This window comes from Sminthopsis crassicaudata, chromosome 1 (assembly GCF_048593235.1).
Source record: "Sminthopsis crassicaudata isolate SCR6 chromosome 1, ASM4859323v1, whole genome shotgun sequence".
In the NCBI taxonomy this organism is placed as follows: Eukaryota; Metazoa; Chordata; class Mammalia; order Dasyuromorphia; family Dasyuridae; genus Sminthopsis; species Sminthopsis crassicaudata.
This window is the reverse complement of record NC_133617.1, coordinates 561,340,130-561,365,446: the sequence shown is the minus strand read 5'-3', so window position 1 is coordinate 561,365,446 and position 25,317 is coordinate 561,340,130. Positions and strand designations below refer to the sequence as shown.

The 25,317-nt window shown below is 34.9% G+C and overlaps 1 protein-coding gene across 2 annotated transcripts in view; it reads left to right on the top strand.

The window, feature by feature from the left end:
• The window catches only part of ADGRV1 (adhesion G protein-coupled receptor V1), a 710,827-nt gene that overhangs the window by 451,082 nt on the left and 234,428 nt on the right, over window positions 1-25,317 (top strand). For both annotated transcript variants that reach the window (XM_074282108.1, XM_074282109.1), the window contains one exon: window positions 7,154-7,332. In XM_074282108.1, coding sequence (XP_074138209.1) covers window positions 7,154-7,332 — 179 coding nt within the window. The remainder of the gene's footprint in view (window positions 1-7,153; window positions 7,333-25,317) is intronic.

Genomic DNA, 25,317 nt, shown 5'->3' with positions numbered 1-25,317 from the left:
AAACAGAGGGAAATTTTGATGTTTTCTAACTTAATGAAAGATGGAAATTTCAGTGAAAACAAATTAATGCCAATGATGTTCTGTTTTATAATGAAACTCAATTGCACTTAAAAAGTGCCTGTAGGCAAGAAGTGAACAGACAGTGGAATGAGACAGCATGATGTAAGAAATAGAACACTGTACTAAGAAATAGGCAACTGCAGTCCTGAGTGTGGCAGCAAAGCTTATTTACGTGACCAAGGGGAAGTAATTTATTCTCTTGGACATTCAGTTTTCTATGTTGCAAAATGGGAAATATAATATCAATAGCATAGTGGATAGGGCGTCAGAGTCAGAAGGAACTGAGTTCAAGTTTTCCCTCCGAGTCATACTAGCTTGTGGCTTTCATTAAGTCTTTCACCTCTGTGTCTACAAGCAGCTCTTTAAAATTCTAAGTTATAGATGTGATGCTCATCTTCACTGGTAGGAAATTCTTACCAAGAACTCCCTAATCCAAGAAAATAATAGATATATATATACATATATATATATATATATATAAAATAATCATAATACCAAATTATATAGTATAATAATAAAGTTATTTTCAAAGCTTTAACATATTTATAACTTACTTTCCTTAGACATGTAGAATGTTAAAAGAATGCTGTATTTAGGATCATGGAACCTAGCAGTGTTACTTTGGGCAAATCTTTTTGCTTCTCAGGATCTTAATTATCTCATCTGTAAAAACAAGCAAATGGAAGCATTCAAAGGGAAGAATGCTGAGTTTAGACTCAGAAGATCTGGACTTGAATTCTAGTTTTGCTACTTATTGTCTCCAAGATGGTGGTGATTCTTTAAGAATGAGGAAATTGAAGTAGATGAGTGTTAAGTTCTAAATATATATTCTTCTAGTTCTAAATATATGATTCTAAGATTCACATAGTGATTCTTATACTAATATATATTACAGTTAAATGCCAGATGTTAAAACTATGTTCTTTTAGTCAATTTTGACATTTCAGAAATTTCTAGGATTGTTAACCACATAACACTTTTTGCTGAGATCATAGTCTGGATGAAATGCATGCTCTTTTTAAACTTCCTGTTAGATATGACATCTCCACCTGGATAGCCAATAGGCATTTTAATTAAGCATGTTCAAATCAGAATTCATTATCTTCCCAGACTCAGCAGTCCATTAAATCTTTTTTGTGCAAGCTATCCCCTATGCCTAGAATATACCCCTTCCTTACCTCTTCCTTAATAGAATGCAAAGTAGGCTTATGTATTATCTTCTCCTTTGGGAAACCTTTTCTGATCCCTTTAGTTGTTAATGCTTATTCCTTCCTCATCAGATTATCATCTGTTTACATGTATTCTCCTGTTCCTGACGGAATGTGAGAACTTGGACTTATTTTTATCTTTGTATCTGGAAAGCTTAGCATAATATTTTATTTTATGCTTTGTGGGTTTTCAACTTTTGGTTTTGCTTTATTTTTCAAATATATATTTCATTTTCCCCCAATTACATGTCAAAATATTTTAAAACTTTTTTTAAGTTTCGAGTTTCAAATTCTATTCCTCCTATTTTCCCTCCCTTTCTGCCTCCCTGAGACAGCAAGCAATCAAATACAGGTTTTCCGTGTGCAGTAAGGCAAAACATTTCCATATTAGACATGTTATACAAGAAGACTTAAATAAAAAGAAAAGAATGAAAGTGAAAATAGCATGATTCAGTCTATTTTCAAATAATATCAGTTCATTCTCTGGAGGCAGATAGCATGCTTCTTCATTAGTCCTTTGGGATTGTCTTAGATCATTATATTGCTTAGAATAGTTAAGACATTTACAATTCTTCATTATACAAGCGTTGCTGTTCCTGTGTACAATGTTTTTTCCTGGTTCTGCTTATTTCACTTTATATCATTTCACTAACATGATATTTTAAACATTATTGATATTTAATAAAGGATTGCTGGATTTGGATTAAATCCTCTGTATCATAGTGCTAATGTTGGCTGGTATAGAGCCCTTCTACAAGCCCTAGTTTTGTTTTTTTAGCCAGGTGAGGAACAAATTATGATTAATGAAGACTAAATAGACATGATGAGAATTTAGTAATAAAATATAAACCATCTTTTAAAAAAGTTAAGTTGCCACTTAAACTAGGTATGCTTAATTATTGTATTTTATAGGAAATTAGGTCATTATAATATAGTGTAAAGGGAACTGGATGGAATTCAGGAGATTTAGGTCTTCTACTGACTGATCCATTACCTGTATAAAAGTAGACATGTCATGCCTTCTAAGCTTCATTTCCTTGTCTGTATATTTGAGGAATTGTACTAGATCGGGGGTTCTCAATTTGTGTCTATTGGACCCTTGGGGACTCCTGAGAGTATAAATGTTTAATAAGTACTGTCATTATTTGCTTTTTAAGGCCAAACAAAATATATAGGGAGAAAAAAAATGGATTTTAGGTAACATATGCAGATGCTATTATGATAAATAACATGCAAATCCATTTACAAGTCATATTAAAATCATGGTAGCTATTTGGAAGTGTGTATTTTCATAATAACAGATTGTAATGTTGCAATTTCTCAGATGCCAGGGTTCTCATGTGAAAAGGCTGAGGGTGACCACTGAGTTCCTTAATCTTTTATGCCCCTGCCATTGCTATTATTGTGTCATTTGAAAGCATTACCTTGTAAAGACTGTTGCTATTGTAACTTTTACACAACCAAGATAAGGATTCAGAGGTCAAATAGAAAGGGGAGAGAAGTGCATAGTAGAGCACTATTTGTGAACTCTCTAGATGGACGTGGACCTTTCTCCTTTTCTAACAGTTCATTTTTCTTGATTTTTCTGTAGCATTTGACTTCATTAACCATTGCTTATCATTGAATATTTTCTTCTTTGTGGATTTTAGTGAAATTAATCACTCCTTTTTTTTTTTAAACAACTCTCAAAGCTCTGTCTTGGGCTTCTTTGCTGAATCTCCATCATGTCCCAGTCACAACTCTTTCACTTATTTCATGTCTCAATTTACAATTGTCAAGTCAATATTTCTAACATCTGACTGATCATAGGTCATATTAATTTCTCCTTCCTATTCAGTTAACTCAAATGGCAGCAATAGAGCACTGGACCTGGTCAGAAAGAACTTAGTTCAAATTTTGCCTTATATACTTATTACGTGTGTGTGTGTGTGTGTGTGTGTGTGTGTGTGTGTGTGTGTGTGTGAGAGAGAGACAGACTGAGCAATTGATTCACCCCAGGCCAGTCTTTAAATCTCTGACTGTACTGAGTGCCCCTTCCCTCAATTCCCTTATTTGTAAAATGATAAAATTAACAAATACCACTCAGGGTTGCTGTAAGAATCTAATGAGGTAACATTTATAAAATGTTTTGCCAACCTTGTAAGTTGTATAAATCTAGCTATTAAAAATAATAATGGAAAGAGCATTTATACATGGTGCTTTAAGATTTATAAAGCACTTTACAAATGTTATCTCATTTGATCTTCATGAGAACCTAGAATAATAGTTGCTATTATTATCCTCATTTTACAAATAACAAAACTGAGCCTGAAAGAGATTGTGATTTGCTCATGATCCTTCATTTAATAAGTGTCAGAGGCAGGATATAAACTAAGGTCTTTCTATTTTTTCCTTAATTTTTTTTTAATTTTTCAAAATAGATGCAAAGAGAGTTTTCAGTATTCACCCTTGCTAAGTCTTGTGTTCCAGATTTTTCTCCCTGCTCCTCACTTTCCCCCTTTCCTGGACAGTAAGTAATCCAATACAATTTAAATAAATGCAATTCTTCTAAACATATTTCCACATTTATCATGTTGCACAAGAAAAATCAGATCAAAAGGGAAAAATGAGAAAGAAAAAGTAAACAAAGAGCAGCAGCAACAACAACAACAAAAGTGAAAATACTATGCTTTGATCCACATTCAGTCCCCATAGTCCTCTCTTTGGATGCAGATGACTCTCTCCATCACAAGTCTGTTGGAATTGACCTGAATCACCTCTTTGTTGAAAAGACCCAAGTCCATCACATAAATTCAGGTCTTCCTGATTCCAAGTCCAGTCTAGCCATTGTGCCATGTAGCATCAAATAGTAACTCTTTTGTTTAGCAATTAAATCTCTTTACAATCTGGCCCCGTTCTACTTTTGCATTCTTTTTACACATTATTACCTTTATTGATCTCAGGATTATTTCCATACTAGCCTCTATCTGGATTTTTTCTGTACACACAATACTCCACCTGCTATTCCTGTGTCTATACTGGCTGTCTCTCATGTAATCATGATTACCTCCTCATCTTTGCCTCTTGAAATTCTGCATTTCCTCCAAGACTCAGAGTGAGTGCAGCTTTATGCATGAAGAGGCTTTCCTGATTCCCCTTCCCTGACAAAGCTGCCTTGTTTTCATTGCACATATATTGTCCATGTTCTTATAAATGTGTGTCTCCTTTAGAATTTAATCTCCTTGATTTGTTAAGATATGTTAAAATCAAAATGCCTCTTTGCTTTACAGGCATTCTTCTTTTCCTGTCCTATTCTTTCACAACCTGTCCCCTGCTTGATGGGTTTTCCCTCTTCACCTCTTTTTTTTGGATTTCCTGGCTCAGTTCTCCCACCCCCAGTATCTTTTCTGATCTCCAACAGTACTTCCCTCCCCCCCCCCATCCTATTGCTAGTGTTCTAACTTCCTCTTTGAAATTACTTTGTGGTTCTTCAGTCATAGGACGCTACAATTGGCGTCCACATGTGGGGCCAGGACTTTAACTTATCCTGACAAGGACTTATTCTGAGCCCTTCAGAGGAGCTAGACTGGACCATAGCAATTATTGTAGCGTGCTGTCGTCTCCAGAAGCTGCCGATAGCTCTCTGGGAGGAGATCTGCTGTGTCAACTCAAATCTCTAGAACAGATTCTTCTTCCTGTAGAGAACCATTGTCTCCAGACAGTTGCCATTAACTCTAGTCCAGAGAAGTGACTTCCCTTCCTGCAGAGAGCCGCATCAAGCCTGATGTAGAGCAGAGACTTCTCCTCTCTCTGGAGTGCTGTCCTCTTTTATCCTCCCAGAGAATGGGCGTGGGATAATGCAAGGGCTTCTGGGAAGAAGTACTCCAACCAATGAACTTGCTCCTTTTAGGATTCCTAAGGTATAAACTCCCTTTAAAGGCCCAAACCAAAGATCTGAGCCAGAGAACTGTCAAGTCAACCTGAGTTCTCACCTTGTAATTGTCCAGACAACCTGAATTCTCACCTTGTAATCCTAACAAGAAAGTAATATGAAGCCTTAAGGAATGGGGATAAAAGGGAGCTCTTTTTTGATTCAGTTCAATTCAATTTTATTCACTTCAATGGTGCTTCAGAGGGATTCAGGAATAACAGTTTAGCAAACCTAAGATATTTTATGACATCTGGCTGTGCTCTTGCACAATTTAACTCTTAAAATAACAATAAGGAGTGTATCTCTTTTTCTGTTACTAATAATAGCCTTTTTAAAAATGCATGCAAAGGTAGTTTTAAAGATTCATCCTTATAAAACCTTGTGGTCCAAATTTTTCTCCCTCCCTACTTTATACCCCCTCCCCCAGACAGTAAGAAATCCAATACAGGTTAAACATGTGCAATTCCTCTAAACATATTTTTACATTTTTCATGTTTCGTGAGAAAAATCAGATCAAAAGGGGGCAAAAACACAAGAAAGAAAAAAACAAGCAAACAATAATAACAGCTACAAATGGTAAAAATAGGTGAAAATAATATGCTTTTATCCACATTCAGTTTCCATACTCTCTCGAGATTTGGATGGCTCTTTCTATCTCAAGTCTATTGGTCTTGAATCACCTCATTGTTGAAAAGAATTAATTCTATCACAGTTAATCATCACATAATCTTCTTGTTGCTCTGTATAATATTTTCTTGGTTTTACTCTCTTCACTTAGCATCAGTTCATGTGAGTCTTTCCAAGTTTTTCTGAAATCATCCTGCTCATTGTTTCCTATAGAACAATAATATTCCATTACAGTCATACACCATAACTTATTCAGCCATTCTCCAATTGATGGGCATCCACTCAGTTTTCAGTTCTTTGCACTCCAAAAATAGGGCTGCTACAAACATTTTTGCACAAGTGGTCCTTTTCCCTTTTATAAGATGTCTTTGAAATATAGATCCAGCAGAGACACTGCTGGATCAAAGAGTATATGGCCCTTTGGGCATAGTTAATAAGGCGTATTTCTTAGGCATTTAATGTGTAAGAAAATGGTGAAAGATAGACTCCTGATTTCATGTAACTTACAATAATACAATACTAATTGGATCAGTTGTTTTGTATATATTATTCAACAATATATGATAAATTCATTGGAGAGTTTTAAAGGGAAAAGTGATGTGATATCTTCCTTAGTCTTTAATCTCAGATTTTCCTTGCATATGTTGAAAGTCCCTTAAAGCTCTTAGAATAGTAAAGTATATTAAGTGATTCACCATGATGATCAGTGCATTTTTAGAAAAATGAATACTATGTCTTTTTAAAATTTTTTTTTGTTATCAGGAGCAGAAGTAATCAACAAACATGAAATGGCTGTATTCAAAGAACAGAAAACAGGAGATTACCTTATGACTCCAAGAACTTTTTTTTTCCCCTGAGGCAATTGGAATTAAGTGACTTGCCCAGGATCACATAGCCAGGAAGTGTCAAGTGTCTAAGACTAGATTTGAACTAGTCTTATTTCTATCTATCTAATTTATCTATATATCTAATATATCTAGATATCTAGATATCTAATTTCAGGGCTGGTGCTCTATCTACTGCACCATTTAGCTGCCCCAAACTTCCTTTTTTTAAAGCTCATATTCAACTTAAAAGTCAGAACAAAATCAATATTTGTGTCCCTTTATAAACCTCTTTTCCCCCTAACCTTATCTTTTTTTTATCTTTGTTTCAAAACATAGTGGATGGATATAATTCATTTAATGAAATCCATTTAATCAGATAACTATGAAATTCATGTTAAAATAGAATTGGACACACACACTACTCTGTTTTTCTCTAGCAGGTTGCTATTTACAGTGAAGCCAGGCAGGGGTATGTTCCATGTCAGTCCAAAAACCAATGTATTGTCTGTTTCTCTCTGTAGTCTGTGAACTTCTGGTACATCCTGGTCATGAATGATGAGCACACAGAGCGACGTTATCTCCTGTTTTTTATTCTGAGTTGGGGGCTTCCAGCTTTTGTGGTGATTTTACTCTTAATTGTCCTTCGAGGAATCTATCACCATAGCATTTCCCAGATCTACGGCCTCATCCATGGCGACCTGTGAGTACTTCTAAATGAAACATGTTGAATTTTTGAATGGTTTATCCTGGGAAGGTTTTCTGCATTCTTGGCTTGATTATGACCTTATTAGTGAGATTTGAAGATGCCTTGTCCTTTTTATCTCAAAACAATGATTGCCTATGTGCTATGGTGTAGTAAATTCTACTATTTGGAGATTCATTCTTTTCTGCTAAAAAACATTGTCTCCCTAAGTTCCCAATAGAATGAATTAATGATTGGGGCAAGAGTAGCAAATTCAATTATTAGTTATAACCACCTTATTGTAAATGTGATTATCAGATAGAGGGAACAATTGCAATTAGCTGGTTTTGGGATGTTTGAGTGAAAAAGTTTTGATCCCAAAAGACAAGAGAATACTTTTGGAACATGGGATTAGCTTTAAATAGGTATCTGTGGGGACATTAGTACACTGGGCAGGAGGAGATATAGAGAATAAGCAAAGAGAAAATATGAGAGGATATCAAAGATACTTAAGTGCCCTACCTCTAGTTTGGTGAAGGACTAGTTTTGTTTAATATATACATACAGATACATGTGTTCAGTATATATGCAAACATGGTATATGCTCAATATATGTCTACTATATATTCATTATTACAGATATAACATGTAACATACATATAAAATATACACTGGAATATATAAGCATGCATGTATTATACATAGTGCATTCTATATATAATATATACTAACATATAATACATGTGTTACATGTACTATATGTGTAATATATGCTAGAATAAATATATGTATGTAAGAGAGAGAATGTCAATTCTCAATATTTGTATGTTTAAATTTTGTGACTTTAAGCATTCATATGATTTTATTAGTAACCTCATTTTCACTTTTGTGTTGACAACTATATACATTTGCAACTATGGGCAGCAGAGAAAATAATGCACACAAGTTTGTGAAATGACTGGTATCCTACTAGGTGCTTCACAAATCTTGTTTTACTCCACTATTTAAAGAACTCTCTGTGCATTTGTTCTGTATTTTTGTTGTTTGCCTTTAAAACTCAAGTTTTGTGTTATAATTATGACCCAAAATGTAGTGAAATTTCTTTGGGCTCTAAGCCCAAGCATACAAAGTCAGTGATGTTGTTAGTAAGAAAATAAAGATGTGAGATAAACTTTGTACCAGAATGTTTGTAACTGCTGTCATCCTGGAGATCCTTAAGGATCTCAAATGACACAAGTACTAGACATCACTGACAGATTATTTCAAGCTGGTGCATACTTCAGGATCTGTAATGCCATCCGCTAGCAATGAAAGACAGAGTGTTGGAGATGAGGTTGACACCTTGCTAGTCTTGGCATTTCCCAACAGCAGTAACTAAAGCTCCAGCAACCTTCTTGGTTATCAGAGAGCAGCCAAGGTAGAGAAGTTTATAACAGTATTGTATTCAATACAATATCCTCACATTATCATCTGACATAGTGGAAAGTAAAATTCAGATTAATGATGTACAATCTTGACTATAAATATTTTTGTTGTTGTGAGAAGAAAATATTGCTGAAATCAGTGTTGTAAGTTACTTAAGAACTATAATACTTATGAGCAGATATAGATGAAAGTAGATTAAATAACCTTACCAAGTTATCTAAATATATTTTAAAAAATTAAAATGCAGCTACCAATTCTTGCATTCTCTGATTGCTGCATTTTCATTTTATAATACATTTAGATCATAGAATTATAGATTTAGAGGTGGAAAAGAATTCATGTACTCCACTCTCCTTATTTTGTAGAAGGGGAAACTAATATACAGAGAGATTAAATGAGTCCGTCTAGGTCACACAAGTGACAGAATTGAAGTCTAAACCCAGATCCTCTGATTCTAAATCTAGTGCTTTTTGTACTGTACCACATTGAGAGGTAGCATGGCATATAACATAGAAAGAATATGTTTTAGAATCTGAAATGGTTGTTTAAGGGATATTTCTGGTCTCTACTAACTGTATGACCCTAGACCTAATTAAAATTTTAGTGCTGTAGGCAATCTAAATTATAAAACTGGTACTGAATGGTAGAAGGCATTTCCTCAATAGGAACTTATTATGCTAATAAACAATAATCTATACTGTCACTAACCCCTATATTGATTCTCTACTAACTTGAAAATCAGTTAGGCAACCTGCAAAATGACAAATGGCTACATCAAAAAGAACAATAAAATGAAATACAAAATTGTGAAATTTAAATGACCAATTTTGGCAGCTATCTTATTCTCTAACCCAGCTCTTGTAGTCTTCTTATATCCCTCCCTATGCCAGGTCTTGCTATTGTTTGTGCTATTTCATTCAATCCCAATTTATTGTGGCCAGGATTTCATTGCTGTTTTTCTTAGTGTTTGTGTTATCTCATTACTATGTCCCTTGACTAACTCCTACATCACTATGCTTCCTTAAAATGGACTCTGGGAAACAGATCTTACTTTTCAGAATGACTATACCTGAACAAGGTAGTTTATTCCCTGAGTCTCACTTTATATTATAGATCTTGAGCAGTCTCCATTTTTTTCATGGCAATGCCTAAGATAGGCAGTAGTGATATTGCTGCACATTAAGGTAAGATCCCAAGACTTTCTAATATCACAGGTGAATTTTCTTGCTTTAACCCTGCCTTACATTCTTCTCTAGTATCTTACCTTGCTTCTTCCCTGGTGTACTCTTTACCCACACATTATATCCTGAGAACTTGTATGTTTCTCACAATATATTGTTCAAAAACCACTCCCATGTTGGGGCTTTGTGTACTAAGATCTGATGTGTTTTTCATAGCCCTATCTACTTTCCTCCCAACCCTTTGCTTCAAGCACCAAAATTTCTGGTAATCATGATGCTTTTTATAATTTGCTAGATACTCTACTAGATGTTGGAATATAAAGGGGCCACCAAGGAGAATAATATGGCTACAACTTTAAAAGTATGAGGGGGAGTAACATAAAATCAATCTTACTTCAATAATTCATCTTGTCTCAGAATTATGTTCACTTTTTCTTTAATAAGTCAGTCAAATTACAGAATATTGTGTATAGAGTATTGTGGTAGGTGCTATGAAGGTACTCCATATACCTAGTATCTGAATTTTGCCAGTAATTCACATTCACCTTTACCACCCAGGCTAATTAGAATAATCCCTTCAAAAGATATCTGAGATATCTATCATTCAAGTGTCATTTTGCCTTGTTTTTCTATTGTAATCAACATTTTATTCATATTCTTGAGTTGACATTTAGTTATATTGCTAGATATCACAAGGCCGGACTTCAAGATCTGTAATTAAATCAGAAAATGAAAAGTGCTCTAAACCCCCGGGGAGAGCCAAAAAAGCATACCTCACACCATACCTCCTCAGAGATCTTGAGTCTTTGGTGTATTATGTTCAAGTGGAGTGGTAGATTAAGTGGGTTTATGTAGTAGGAAAGAGATGCTTGAAGTGTTTGATGTGCGTATAGAGGATAAAGTTATAAATAAAGTGAACATTAATAAAAGTATGGTGAAGATCTTCTTCCTCTAAAGTAGTTCAGATAACAGGAAGCATTAGAAGAATGAGTATATAATTAAGTACTGGTTTGTATGGTATAGCTTATGCATATTGTAATAACTGGAAGAAGGGAAATATTACTTTGGATTATAAGCAAGGTTTTATAGAAAAGCCCAGCTCAGTGTCTTGCAAATAGTAAATAATCTAATAAATGCTCTTCAATTTACTTGTTAATTAGTAAGAGATCTAATGCTTACTTGAAGTTGACTTTAATGGAATGTCAAATTTTAATTAGGGAAGGTAGAACAAAACATTGTCTTACACCAACAGATTTCTTTATATCCCTGGATCTTGTGTTGTGCATATGGATACTCCCTCCAGGGGTATAATCCTCTATAAATCCTAGCTTGAGGAAGGTTTGAATAGTGGATGGGGACCTGTATTTAAAACACAGACACCTTCTTGCTGTGTAGTCCTGGCTAATCTTTCAGCTTCCTTGGCCCTCAGTTTCCTTATCTGTGAAGTAATAACATCCCTTGTCCTCATCCTGAAAATATTTGTCCATCACTTTCTATGTCTTCTCCATAGAGGATCTAGTGTTCTAGAGGTCTTCTTCTGGCTCTTCTTACTTTGTGTTGACTAAAAAAAGTTCATAGTATTTATTAAATACTTAAATACCTGGTAAAAAAGGAATCTTCTCATCCTTTTTAATTGGATTTGGAAAAGATGAAGGATAAGGAGATAGCACTTGGGATTTTATTAGTATAGTATGGTTTTGGGTAGAAAGTTGTCTATCAATGAACAATGAAATCTGCTCCAAAACTTTTATGTATAATCTCAAAGTTGCCTAAGGTACTGAGAGATTAATGGGTTTCACAACCATTATGTGTTCAAGGCAGAATTTGAACCCAGGTCGTTTTGATACCAGTTAGCTCTCTACTACACAACAGCAACTTCTTAAATGAATATACAATCAAGACAAAAATGAACAATACCCTGGTGAATTTTGAGTTGAGATTGAAGCCTTATATCATAATAAAAAGACAGAACGTTCCTAAGAGAACCTAAAATTGAATCTATTCCCCCCCACTCTGAAAAGTTTAAAAAAAAAAAAAAAAGAAAGAAAAAGCTATATGATATCGATTTGTTATTGTTTTATTGTCACTCAGCCAAATGAACTGAAAGGATTTCTGTAACATTATACATTAAGTTTATATGGAAAGGATTTTAATCCTTCAAAAGATAAGAAAGATGTGGTTCTCATGGGCATTTCATGCTAACGTTAGATAGAGTTTCAAAGATTGTGTCTTTTATCTTGTAAATAGACACCACTTTACTAAATAAAGGCCAGAGTCTTGATAAAGTAAATGGTTTAATTTACTGACTATGCTATACAATCAAACTTCAAAGTATCAAAATCTGAACCTGTCACTGTGAATGCCTCCAGTAGACCACTGTATACTAAAACTCAGCTATGAAAATGGAGGAGTGAACCTGACCAACTAAATTGCTCTTTCTAAGAAGTGAGACAGTCAATTTTCCAAGCTGCCTTCTCTATACTTCCCTGGCCCTCCTTGTGCAAAAGTCAGCTTCTTTTGAGAAAAAAAAATGCAGAAAGGGAGCCTAATGCCTTTCTCTCATTTCTGTACCCCATTGTGACTAAATTGAATGGATGAATAAAAAATTAAAAGCCTTTGAAATTTACTTAGAAATGGCTGACCCTTGCAGGGAAAGTGACAATGTGAGAATAACAGTAGTAGGTGACATTGGAAAATGAAGGCTTGAAGCAAAATGTCATTATAAGAAATATTCTGTATTCCAATACTTCCAGTATCTTCTGACTTAAGGGGATATGATTTATATGATGGGTTAAAAAGGGTTAAAATTAACCATGTGAATAGTTGAAACTACAGTCTGCAGCCAAAGCAGCCCTTAGAACAGAGATGGATTCTGAGAAAAGACTGAGAAAGTTTTTCTACCAACTCTGAATGTGTTCCCATGATACTTCCTAAAAAATCAAGTCAACAATCAAAGGATCTAGGTTTAAATACTGGCTCTATCACTTACTCTCTAGATGACTTGGAATGGCACTTCCTCTCTCTGGATCTCCATTTCCTCATCTCTCTAAAATAAGAATTTGTACTGCATAGTCTCTAATTTATGTGTGGATACTTTTTGTACCAACACTATATAAAAGTTGATTCATTCTCAAAGGGTTGGTTTGGAAGGTCCATTTTGATTCACTGATGAGGAATAAAGAGTTTCCAGAAAATACTTAATCACCATCTGTCTTGGAATAAGGGAAGATAATTTGGATCAGTAACCCTGAATGTACCCAGGAAACTCTGTTGCCATGGAGAAGCATCCCAGAACATCTCTGTCATCCAAGTCCATCATCTTAGAGTTATCCTAGATCCTTCCTTCTGCTGTTCCCCTATCCCATAGCCAACCAACTCTCCATTCTTATTGATTCTACCTCCATAACATCTCTCATAATGGTTCCTTTTCATCACTCTGCAATCTGGCTCCACCATTACTTTTCTGACCTTATTCATACTTATCCACTTCCTATATTCCACATTCCAGATGGTCTATAAGCTATTTGCCAAATTCAATATACCACCCCCTCTTCTTATGTTTTTGTATAAACTGTCCTTTTTTTGTGAGTCTAGTTCTTGGAATCCTTAGCTTCCTTTAATCTTCAGGGATGATTCTACTTTCTAATGTCCCTTTTTACCCCCCAATTGTCTAACACATTTGAATGATATGTTTATATATTGTATCCTCCTCTCAGTAGAATGTAAGCTCCTAGAGGCAAATATTGTATTATTTTTGTTTGCCTTGTCTCAGTGCTTAACAAAATACTTTGCCCATGTATAAAAAACTGTTTTCAGATGGAGTTAGTGGATTGAATTAGTTGGAGATGCCTTCTCTCTATCTTACTGTTGCAAGTTCTTTGTCACAAAACTAGACCCTCCATCCTATTCATGTCATGGAATATGCCCAAACATGACGGCTGGAAAATATAATTTTGCATGGATTTCCATGTTACCAATTCGCCTCTTCATGCCAAATTCGCCCACAGATCTTAACAAATATTTATTAAACACATGCTAGGTACGCTAACAGATACAAAGTAATAAACCTTGGCTATTATTTTTGTGGTAAAACAGTTTACAATTTCTTTGGAGATATTACAATAACCTTGGGAGAAATTAGCAATAAAAATATTTAAAGAACAGCCACAGGCAGAGACACTATAGAATTTACAAGGCAGCATTTGCGTAATTGCCAAATAAATTATACAGGGGTTTAGATGAGGGACAGAATACTTATGAGTGGGAATGGTCCAAGAAATCATGTAGAGAAGTTGGCCTTTGAACTGAATATTGAAGGCATGATATGATTTGGATAGTCAAAAGAAATGGGTAAGCTATTCTAGGTTGATAGACCAATATAAATAAAATTGTGAAGTTAGGTAAGTATAAATAATATTTTAGGGATGATGAGTAAAACAATTTTCCTGGACCAGGAGTTATTGTGAAAAGGTAGATTATATTAGAGAATACCAGGTAGAGAAGTTTAGATGTGAATATCATATTTGGCAGAAAATGGTCTTTAATAACTAGTTCAAATTAGATGAAATATTTTCAAAAATATTTTAAAGCATCTATGTCCAATATTTGAAAAGGAAATTTACTTACTAGTTAAAAACTATTTGTAAGCATTATTTTGAATACTTTATATGTATATGTTTGATAGCAAGTAATTGATTATGCTATGCCTCAAATTGAAGGCAAGAATTAATCTGTTGGTGATGAAATATTTAAATAATTGATAAAAATTGGTTAATATTCTATTTCTAGTTGCTTAGTACTTCAGCCTCATGTTTTACGTTGAACACCTTTGGCAAATGTTAATTATAACCAATTCATAGAACTCTCTGATCCTGCCTGGACTGAATTAACCATTATAGAAAATGTGCAATCATCAGAAAAAAAACTAATTTTGCTAACAATATTAGGAGAACTGTCATTAATGTAGAGTATAAATCTGACCTGCATGAGGATGTCTGTGGGGGAAAGCTAATCCTGTGAAATTCATGACTTACTTTTGCAAATGACTTGATTTTTATAGACTCTAGAAACAAAAGAAAATGAGAATTTTTTTAAATAATCAAAAGAAATGGGGAAAGAATAATAAACCCATTATTCCCCCTATTGGAAATGAGTGCAATGCTTCATGTCTTCAATTAATGAGATGATATTTTCACTGTCTTTCACATGTTTACATAAGGAAAATTGCTTGCATCATCATCATAGCATTGTATAGAACTTTATGGTTTGCAAAACATTTTATTTATTTTTTCTCATTTGATTCTCAGAGTAATGCTATGAGATAGTGCTATTCACCTTTTTATAGATGAAAAAGCTGAGGCTGAGAGAATGTGACTTGCTCAAGGTTACACAGCTAATATACTTGAGGCAGAATTTGAACTAAGATCTAAGTCCTGCACTTTAACTACTATTCCAGCACTAATATAAGACAAACATCCCTGAGTTCCATCAGTCTATCTATAAATATAATGAGTGGAATGTCCCAGCCCTCATACAGAAGATTGCAATGAATGACCAACAAGGCTGAAACTTCAGATAGGTTTCCTAAAAGAATCTTGGTTATGCTGGTTTTAAAAATAACTAATCCAGCAAACCTCACTTTCCTGCTCTTTAATAAGCTGCTGGCAATTGAGGAAAGTTCCCTGAAAGTCCCTATAAGAAGAGTCCCTTGATTTTTCTGGAATAAGTCAACAAATATTTGTTAGTCACCTGCTGTATGTCAGATGCTAGGCTTAGCATAAGAATAAATAGAAAAGCAAAAACAATTCCAGCTTTCAAGGAGCTCACTGTCTAATGGAAAAAAAAAATCATGTAAACAAGTATACCCAAAAGAAAAAAAAGTTGTATATAGGGTAAATTGGCAATAATCTCAGAGGGGAGGGACTAGCCTTAAAGAGTACCAGGAAAATAACCATAGTTTGTGTTTATGTTAGTTTAATTGGGTTAATAATTACCAATGATTTGTATATACCTGTTACTTTGCTCTCATTTTTCAGTATTTGGAGGGTGCTATACTTTTATCAATGGAGGCACTATCTCCAAGGACAATTAGATGGCACAATGATAGAGTGCTAGCCTTGGAGGTAGGAAGACCTGAGTTCAAATGTGGCCTCAGACACTTACTGGCTATGTGACCTTGGGGAAGTCACTTAACCCTGTTTGCCTCAGTTCCTCATTTATAAAATGAGCTAGAAAAAGAAATGGCAAATAACTCCTGTATTTTTGCCAAGAGAACACCAAATGGGATCATAAAGAGTTAGACATGACAGAAAAATGACCGAACAACAACCTGGAGCTAGGTACAAACCTCTTTCTGTTCCCCCTCCCCATATATCTTACTGTTTTATTTCCAGTGGAATAAAACATATTAATATTAAACAAATGCATTTAATATCTTGAGTGTTAAATTATGAACATCAAGCAGTACTTTAGCAAGAAAAGTCCCTAAGTCTTTAGGGGGGAAAATAACAATACATTTTATTATAATATAGCATATATTGTATTATTAATGTAAATGATATATATTGATACTAGCTAGCATTTATATTGTGTTTTAAGATTTTGCAAATCATTTTACAATTATCCCATTTTATTCTCATAGCAACCTTCAGAGGTTAACCCCTTTTTACAAATAAAGAAACTGGAACTTCTAGAGATTAAATGGCTTTTCCTAGGGTCCCACAGCAATTAAGTGTCCAAGGAAGGATTGAACTCAAGTCTTCCTGACCCCAAGGTCAATATTTTATCTACTGAGTAATCCAGCTGCCACCATTTGAGGAACTGGAATTGTCATTTCTTATTATCTTAGATAGTTGCTTGGAGCACTAAGAGTTTTATTTTCTTGACCATAATTTTGCAGCTAATATATTAAATGTGGGACTTGAACAGAATTCAGGTCTCTCTACTCACTATGACGTGCTGCTGCCTCATTGAGTCCATAGGGAGCTGTGGTGATCTGCTATGATCAATTATATTTAATCTTTTCTTATCACACTCCTATGTTTTTAACACTTTTAATGCTTACCACCCAACAGTTGAAAGAAAAAACATTCTGTAGTAGCTGCTGTAATTTCCAGATGTCTTTTCTCTTTGCTGTGCCCCTTTGTGGGTGTTGTCTTAGATTATTATGTTAGTCTAGAGTAACTGGCTTATCCAATTAGATGATGTGGTTCAATCTCTATAGTACATAGTAAAATTCCTCTTTCATTTGAGATCATTTGAGAATGCATAGCTATGCACAATACTTTGAAAGTCAATAAATACTATCAGTACACTCAGTGGAAGCATTTCCCAGCCTCATGATCCCACCTTGGACCAAACATCAACCCTCAGCAGTAGGCAGGCCAAATGCTGCAAATTCCTTGTTATTTAACAAAAAGCTGTTAGGGATATATCAAAATAATAAGATTTCTAGACCCCTACAAAAACCTGAACAATAGGTCAGTGTCCAGACTCAGGAGCATGGATCACTTCTGTTGGTCTTTCCCAGATTCTCAAAGCAGATTTCATCTAGCAGTGACCCAGCAGTAATTTTCCAGATGCTCTTGCATTTCTGTCCTAAGTATGCATATCCTGGTCTGTGTGGTCAGAGCCCAGGGGCTCTGCTAGCATTTACAATTTTTTAATGCTACATTGCTAGGGTTAGCTACTCCAGAAATTTCTGTTATATAAAATACAATTTTCTGTCCAGTTTTTCAAAAACATTTGTAGTTTCAAAAACCTTTTGTAGTTTCCACATAGGAGTAGTTTGTTCCATTTCCTAACACTGATTATAATAATAGTGATTCCTACTTTCCTGCATGAACATTTTATAGTGTTCTGAGTTCATTCCTGATATTTCCAGAAAAAGAAGAAATTACTTGATCCCTTTTATTTTTAACCATTGGTCTGTTTATGACAAGGATTTAGATGATTGCCAGCATTTTTCTCAGTGCCAGCATTCTCCTTTTCCTAGTTACTTTGCCAGGGGAAAATGGAATTTCTAACCTATTTGACAGGCTTCTGTTGTGTCACGGAGAAGCCCCATATGTAGAGTCAGAATATTTTGGTTCTATTCCTGAGTCTGATGCTTACTGGATACAAAAAGGTACAATTGTGATTCTATTCACTCTTTCAGAGAATAGTCTTAAGGAAAATACTTTTTAAACTGCAGAGCTCTTAAGTTGGCTTCCATTAATAAAAGTACTGACACTTATGGTATGATTTATGGTTGATTTTTGGCTTTTTCCAAATACCAGAATCACACCTTTTGACTCTGCCATGAATAAGGAATGAATCACTGATAAGTCAAATAGTGTATTCTCTTTGGAAATTGGAAGATTTTAATTTCATCTCAGGCAGTTCTTAGCTGTGTTACTCTGGCAAAATCATTTGACTTCTCTGAACCTTATATGTATCTGTAAAATGAAAGATTTAGATTCAGTGATCTCTAAGATGCCCAGATATGTGACCCTGTGAATATTTTATACCAGGGACACCTAAAATAATCTTTCTTCTTTTAATGAGAGTAGAATAGAGGAGCTAAGTAATTTTCTCCTAATTGTAATTGGTAATTAGGTAGTCATTGAAAATAGAGTCACATAAATCAAGAGGAAATAAATAAGAAGAAACAGGAAATAAAGTTTGAACAGTAAAGAGATGCTTCTGGTACCCCATTTCATCTTGCTCATCTCATTAGTCTATTTCAAAAGTAAAATGGTACATGCTTGCTCAACATTTATTTTTAGAGATTTTTCTATTACAGGGTATTTTGTAATCTGACAACTCCTTTAATTTTGAAAGCCACGACAGGTTATAAAACCACAAACTGCCAAATAGATTAGGACAGGAAAGAAATCAGTTATTTATAGAGGAAGTTCTGTTAAAGGAATTTCTAATGATAAGGCCATGCCCTTAAATATAAACAGTTCATCCAGCAGGAAACATAGGACAGCTTCTGTGTCCCAGAAAGACTTTACAGCAGGTTGTTCATGTCACTTGTCATTCCTACTTCACATATGTCATAGTGGCAAGGACTTGCTTTCTTTTCTTTCTTTCTTTTTTTTTTTTTTTTTTTTTTAACTCCACACACACAGTTCAGTTTAATAAATGCTAAATTCAAGCTCTTGCCCAGATCTTTAGAAGTAGTGATGTTGAAATATGGGAGGGAAATAGGACAACTGAATTCTAATTCTTGCTTTGTCATTAACTAATATCAATGTTTTCATTAATAAAAGAAATATGGAAAAGGAGATTAGATATGTCCATCAATCAGACAATAGTGGTTCTGCCATTTGACAATCACAGAGGTAAACAGTGAGGATACAAATAAGGTGGAACAATCCATATTTGTAAGTTCTTGTTATGAGAAGGGAGATAAGTACATAGAGAATAGAGGATAAATAGCAATAAATACATAGGCGTTTAGGAGGAAAAGCATTAGCAGTTAGGAACCAGGAAAAACAATGAAAGTTTCATACCAAAAGTGGTACTTGGAGTCAAGGAAGTAATTCATGAGGCAGAAATAAGACAAGAGTGCATTCCAGGCATGGATTATGGCTAGTACAAAGATAAAAGAGACGGAAAATTGGAGTATGGTATGTAAGATGGAGGAGGTAATGTCCAATGAGGCAGAAAAGATGTTTGGAGACCAGGTTGTAAAAGGTTTCAAAAGTGAAACATAGGTATTTTTATTTTATCATAGAAGAAATAGAGTTTTTCAAATCACTAGAGATTTTGAATGGAGGACTGACATGATCAGAACACTTGAATAAAAAACACTTTGGTAGCAGAGAGAGACCTGAGATAAAGAGACCAATGACGATTCCAAGTAAAAGAATGATGATGCACTGAACCTCAGGTAGCAGCTGTGTGATTACAGAAAATATATTGCAGAAGTATCAAACTCAAATAGAAGGGAATCACTGTTGACAACCTGTTGGATTAGAAAATGACAAAGTATCTATATCGTATTATATTTTTATTTATTTTGTTAAACTTTTCCCAATTGCATTTTAATCTGGTTTCCATAAAGCTTATCCATTTTAAGGATCTCTCACAGCAGGCAGAGTTTGACAATTCAGAAGTAAAAGTTGCACTATCTGGCCACTGATTGGATATGCTCAGGGAAGGAAAGAGATGATTCAGGGATTAAGTAGGTGATTCCAACTTGGAATATTGAAAGAATGAAGAAAGAAATAGAGATGTTGATCTATAAAGACTTTCTCTAACCTAAATTTTATTATTCTAAATCTTATTCTGTTTGGGGTTTTAGGAAGTTACATTTTATTTTGCTACATGAAAGTCTTTAAGTTTTCTTCCTCAAAAGATTTTTGGTAATTTCAGTCTCTTTTTCCTTATTTTTCTACTACTGTTTGCTTTCTGGCTCCCTTGAAACTAAACCTCAAAGTTGTATCAGCCTCCTTCTCTGACCCCACTCTCACCCCACTTAGTTTCTGCCCCAAGTTGACTTCTAGGGAGACAGAGCAGGCCTTAGTTGAATGCTGGGTTCTTTGCAAGGCTCAATGAAGTGTCTTGCTCCAGTTTATGTTCTTTAGTTTTTTGGCTGAGCTCTGCACCAGTACAGAGTATTCCATGCTGCTTTCCCAGCCACAACTCTCCTTCCTGCCTTTTACTTTTCTGTGGCACTAAGAGAAGTAATAGGTAAAATTCAGTTCTGTAACAAGTCTATAGACTGACTTGTGTAATCCTGCTCATATAGTGAGAAGTTAGGAGGAAAATGCTGAGTGAGTTAGTAGTTAAAAATTAGATTTCTCATACTAGTTCATTGGGTTGTAATCTCATTTAAATTCTTGCTGTCTTAGACTATGCAGTTAAGTTTGCTTTTCTTTGTGCATAATTCCAACTTTGGAAAGATTTGGGAAGTCATGAATATTGGGGAAAATATGTAGCCTTTCATTTTGTAAGTCATATGACCCAAAAGTCATGTGCTTTAATTTTAATCTCTCAGAATTAGCATCATCCATTTTCTTTGATCTGAGTTACAGTGCCTTTAAATGTTCTTATTTATGTTTTTATTATCATTATTAATTTTGTTTTTATAGTACAATTTCCTTTGTTCTATATCTCTTCAAACAAATCTTCCTATATTTTTGTAAATTCTTCATATTTTTAATTTCTTATAATGTTATTATAATCCAGTACATTCTTTTTGGATGAGTCTGATTTTTTCATTGGTAGAGGGAATACCAAGGCTCTTTACTAATGTTGTTCTTTCTATATTGTAAACTATGATTTTGTGGCCTGGGGCATTGGGAAAAGAAGTGATATATTTCCAAGGTCACACAGTCAATATGTATCAGATACAGAACTTAAGAAAGTCAAGTTTTATTAACTTTAAGATCAGCTTACTATCCACTAATCTACTCTGCCTTATTGTTCTCATTAATAACTATGTGAATCAAATAAATGAGAAAAGAATTAAATTATTACCAAAGAAATATAAAATGCATGACTAATTTGGCTTCATTACCTTATTTTTCATGTCTTGTTCTATAGATTAGCCCCTCCAGGGCTACTCTCCCAACTCCTATATTCATTGATGGGCAAAGTGTTCAGAAAACAGCCACTAATATGATCCTTTGATTTTTGAAAATCACTCTGAGGGTCTGTGAGTACAGTCATTGTTATGTTTCTTAATTATAATTACGTAGCTCAATTCCATTATCTCAGAAACAGAGTACCTGCTGAGATAATATGTGAAGATGCAAATTCTCCTAAAGATCTGGGATAAGCTTTCCAATGAATATGCCCCGTATGTTCATGGGAATATTGGGATCAAACTCCGAGAAAATTATATGGAAGTACATGTGTAGGAAAAAATGTGTGAACAAGGAATCAACTCAAAAATCTTGATTATTGGATGTCCTCTCAAATCCATAACTAAGATCCAAGAGAATAGATAATCTTGTTTATGAAATTTAAAAATTCTTCTAAACATTCATAAAGAATCTGCTTATTAAAATTGTTTCCTTCCTTATGGTACAATTTATTTCTATATTATTCTATATATTTGTATTTTGTTTATTTTTAGGACATCCTCCTAATTTATTGTCTGGTATCTCTTTGATAAATCTCTTTGATAAAATGGCTAGGGAACAAGGTTGGTGTAATAGTCCCTCTGAACTCATTCTTCAAACCCCGAGATAAAGGCTCTCCCTCCTTATGTAGTTCTTGAATTTCATGGATGGATTGGTATGCTTCTGAAGTTTCTTTAATCACTTCACAGAATGGTTAGCTTTCTTATTTGGTCAATCACAATTTCCTCCTCTTGACCAAAGAGGTGTCTACATTTTAAAGGGACCAGAGTGAACAATATTATATTCATTTTTAAAACATATTTTGGGACTTCCGGCCAAGATGGCGGCGTGGAGGCAGACAGCTTGAGCTCCTCGTTTTCTCTCAGAACTTACTTCATGACAAGCCTCAGACTTAATGCTTGACCCAGAAAGAAATCCACAAATAATCACCAAGAGAAGACATCCTTGAAAGTCGCCAGAAAAGGTCTGTTCTGTGTTTGCTCGGGGGAGGGTCAATCAGACTGGGCGCAGACTGAGGGCAGGCAAGCCAGAGCGAGACAGGCAGCTCACACAGCTCAGACCAGAGGGGGAGGAGTACAATCTCTGCCGTTTCTGCAAAAAGACTTTTTCCCCAGTGTGGATACTCCGTCTTGGCAGCAAGCTAGGATCAGCAGAGAGGGTGTAAACACCAGAGGTGAAGATTAAAACCCCTGAAAGCCAGCGTCTCTCAGAACCCGGCCACCCCCAACCCCCACCTGGATTGATTCAGTGCGTTCTCAGAGCCTCAGAGCGCTGCTGCCCTACCCCTAGTCTGTAGAGGAAGCCCATTAATACCATCTAGCCCCATCCCCCGCAAAACAGACCAATTGTTTCTCTTGTCAGTTTGTTTTCTTCAATTCCTACTCTGACAAAATGAACAAAAAATTCAAAAGGGCTCTAAGACAGCTTTTGTATGGAGAGAGAGCAGACTTCAAACAACGAGGAGACTAAAAACAGACTGTCCCCAGATAAATCCCCTAAGAGGGATATGAGCTGCTCCTCAATACAAAAGAATCTCCTAGAGGAAATCAAAAAGGCTCCCACAAGAGAGCTGGAAGAGAAATGGGAAAAGGAAAGGGAAGCTTGGCAAGAGAGCCTGGAGAAGTCATTCCATGCATTCAAAGACAGAATGGATAAAGAAATCAAATCATTGAGAAACAAGATTAGTGAGCTGGAAAAAGTAAACAACTCCAAGGAAAACAGGATTAGTGAGCTGGAAAAAGAAAACAGCTCTCTAAAAAATAAAATGGATAAAATGGAAAAAAAATCCATAGAAGATAAAAACTCAATTGGATAATTACAAAGAGATATAAAAAAAAATGAGTGAAGAAAATACATCATTGAAAATTAGACTCAAACAAGTAGAAATGAATGACTCAAGGAGAAACCAAGAGGTAGTCAAGCAAAACCAGAGAAATGAAACAATTGAAAAGAATTTCAAGTACCTTACTAAAAAGACAACAGACCTGGAAAACAGATCCAGGAGAGACAACTTGAGAATAATTGGACTCCCTGAAAAATGTGAGAAAAAAAAGAGCTTGGACACATTTTCGAGGAAATCATCAAAGAGAACTGCCCAGACGTTCTGGAAACAGAGGGTAAAATAGACATTGAAAAAATTCATCGATCACCTACTGGAAAGGGACCCTAAAATCAAAACGCCAAGAAATATAGTGACCAAGTTCAAGAACCATCAGACAAAGGAAAAGATATTGGAAGCTGCTAGAAAAAAGCAATTCAGATATGGAGGATCCACAATAAGGATAACCCAGGATCTAGCAGCGTCCACATTAAAAGAACGAAGGGCCTGGAACATGATATTCCAAAAGGCTAAGGAACTTGGTATGCAGCCAAGAATAACTTACCCAGCAAGAATGAGCATCATTTTCCAGGGAAGAAGATGGACATTTAACGAAATAAATTAATTCCATCTATTTTTGATGAAAAAACCAGACCTACATAAAAGGTTTGATCTTCAAATACAGAACTCAAGAGATTTCTAAAAAGGTAAAAAGAAATCTTGAGAACTATACTTCTGCCAAAAAAATATGTAAAGAACATATGTACAATTTGTCTTAGAAACTAGAGGTGGAAAGGAAATTATATCATAAAAAAGTATAAAGTGGTGGTACTACATCTCATGAAGAGGCAAAGGTAACCTATTATATCTGAGAGAAAGAAAGGAGGGAGATGAACATAGTGTGTATCAATAGACATATTGGATTTATGGTGAAACTTCTTCCACTTCATTGAAAAGTGAAAGGGAAGGAGTAAGCTAAGGGGAAGGGAATACAGAAATTTTGAGGAAAAGGGGTAAAATAAGGGAAGGATCTTTAAAGTGGGGGAGGGATCCTAAAAAGGGAGGGCTGTGAAAAGCAAGTGGTGTGCACAAGCTTAATACTGGGTAGGGGGGTAAGAGGGAAGGAAAGGGGAAAAGCATAAGCAGGGGTTAGTAGGATGGCAAGCAATATAGAATTAGTCATTCTAACCATAAATGTGAATGGGGCAAACTGCCTCATAAAGAGGGAGCAGTTAGCAGACTGGATTAAAAGTCAGAATCCTACTATATGTTGTTTACAGGAAACACACCTGAAATAGGGTGAGACATTCAAACTAAAAGTAAAAGGGTGGAGCAGAATCTATTATGCTTCAGGCAAAACCAAAAAAGCAGGAGTAGCCATCCTCATCTCAGATCAAGCAAAAACAAAAATTGATCTAATTAAAAGAGATAAGGAAGGGCATTATATCCTGCTAAAGGGCAGAATCAATAATGAAGCAGTAGCAATATTAAACATATATGCACCAAGTGGTGCAGCATCTAAATTCTTAAAAGAGAAATTAAGAGAACTGCAAGAGGAAATAGATAGCAAAACTATAATAGTGGGAGATCTCAACCTTGCACTCTCAGAATTAGATAAATCAAACCACAAAATAAATAAGAAAGAAGTCAAAGAGGTAAATAGAATACTAGAAAAGTTTGATATGATAGATCTTTGGCGAAAGCTAAATGGAGACAGAAAGGAATATACTTTCTTCTCAGCAGTTCATGGAACCTATACAAAAATTGATCATATACTAGGGCATAAAAACCTCAAAATCAAATGCAGTAAGGCAGAAATAGTAAATGCATCCTTTTCAGACCATAATGCAATCAAAATTACATTTAATAAAAAGCCAGGGGAAAATAGACCAAAAAATAATTGGAAACTAAATAATCTTATACTAAAGAATGATTGGATAAAACAGCAAATCATAGACATAATTAATAACTTCACCTAAGAAAATGACAATAATGAGACATC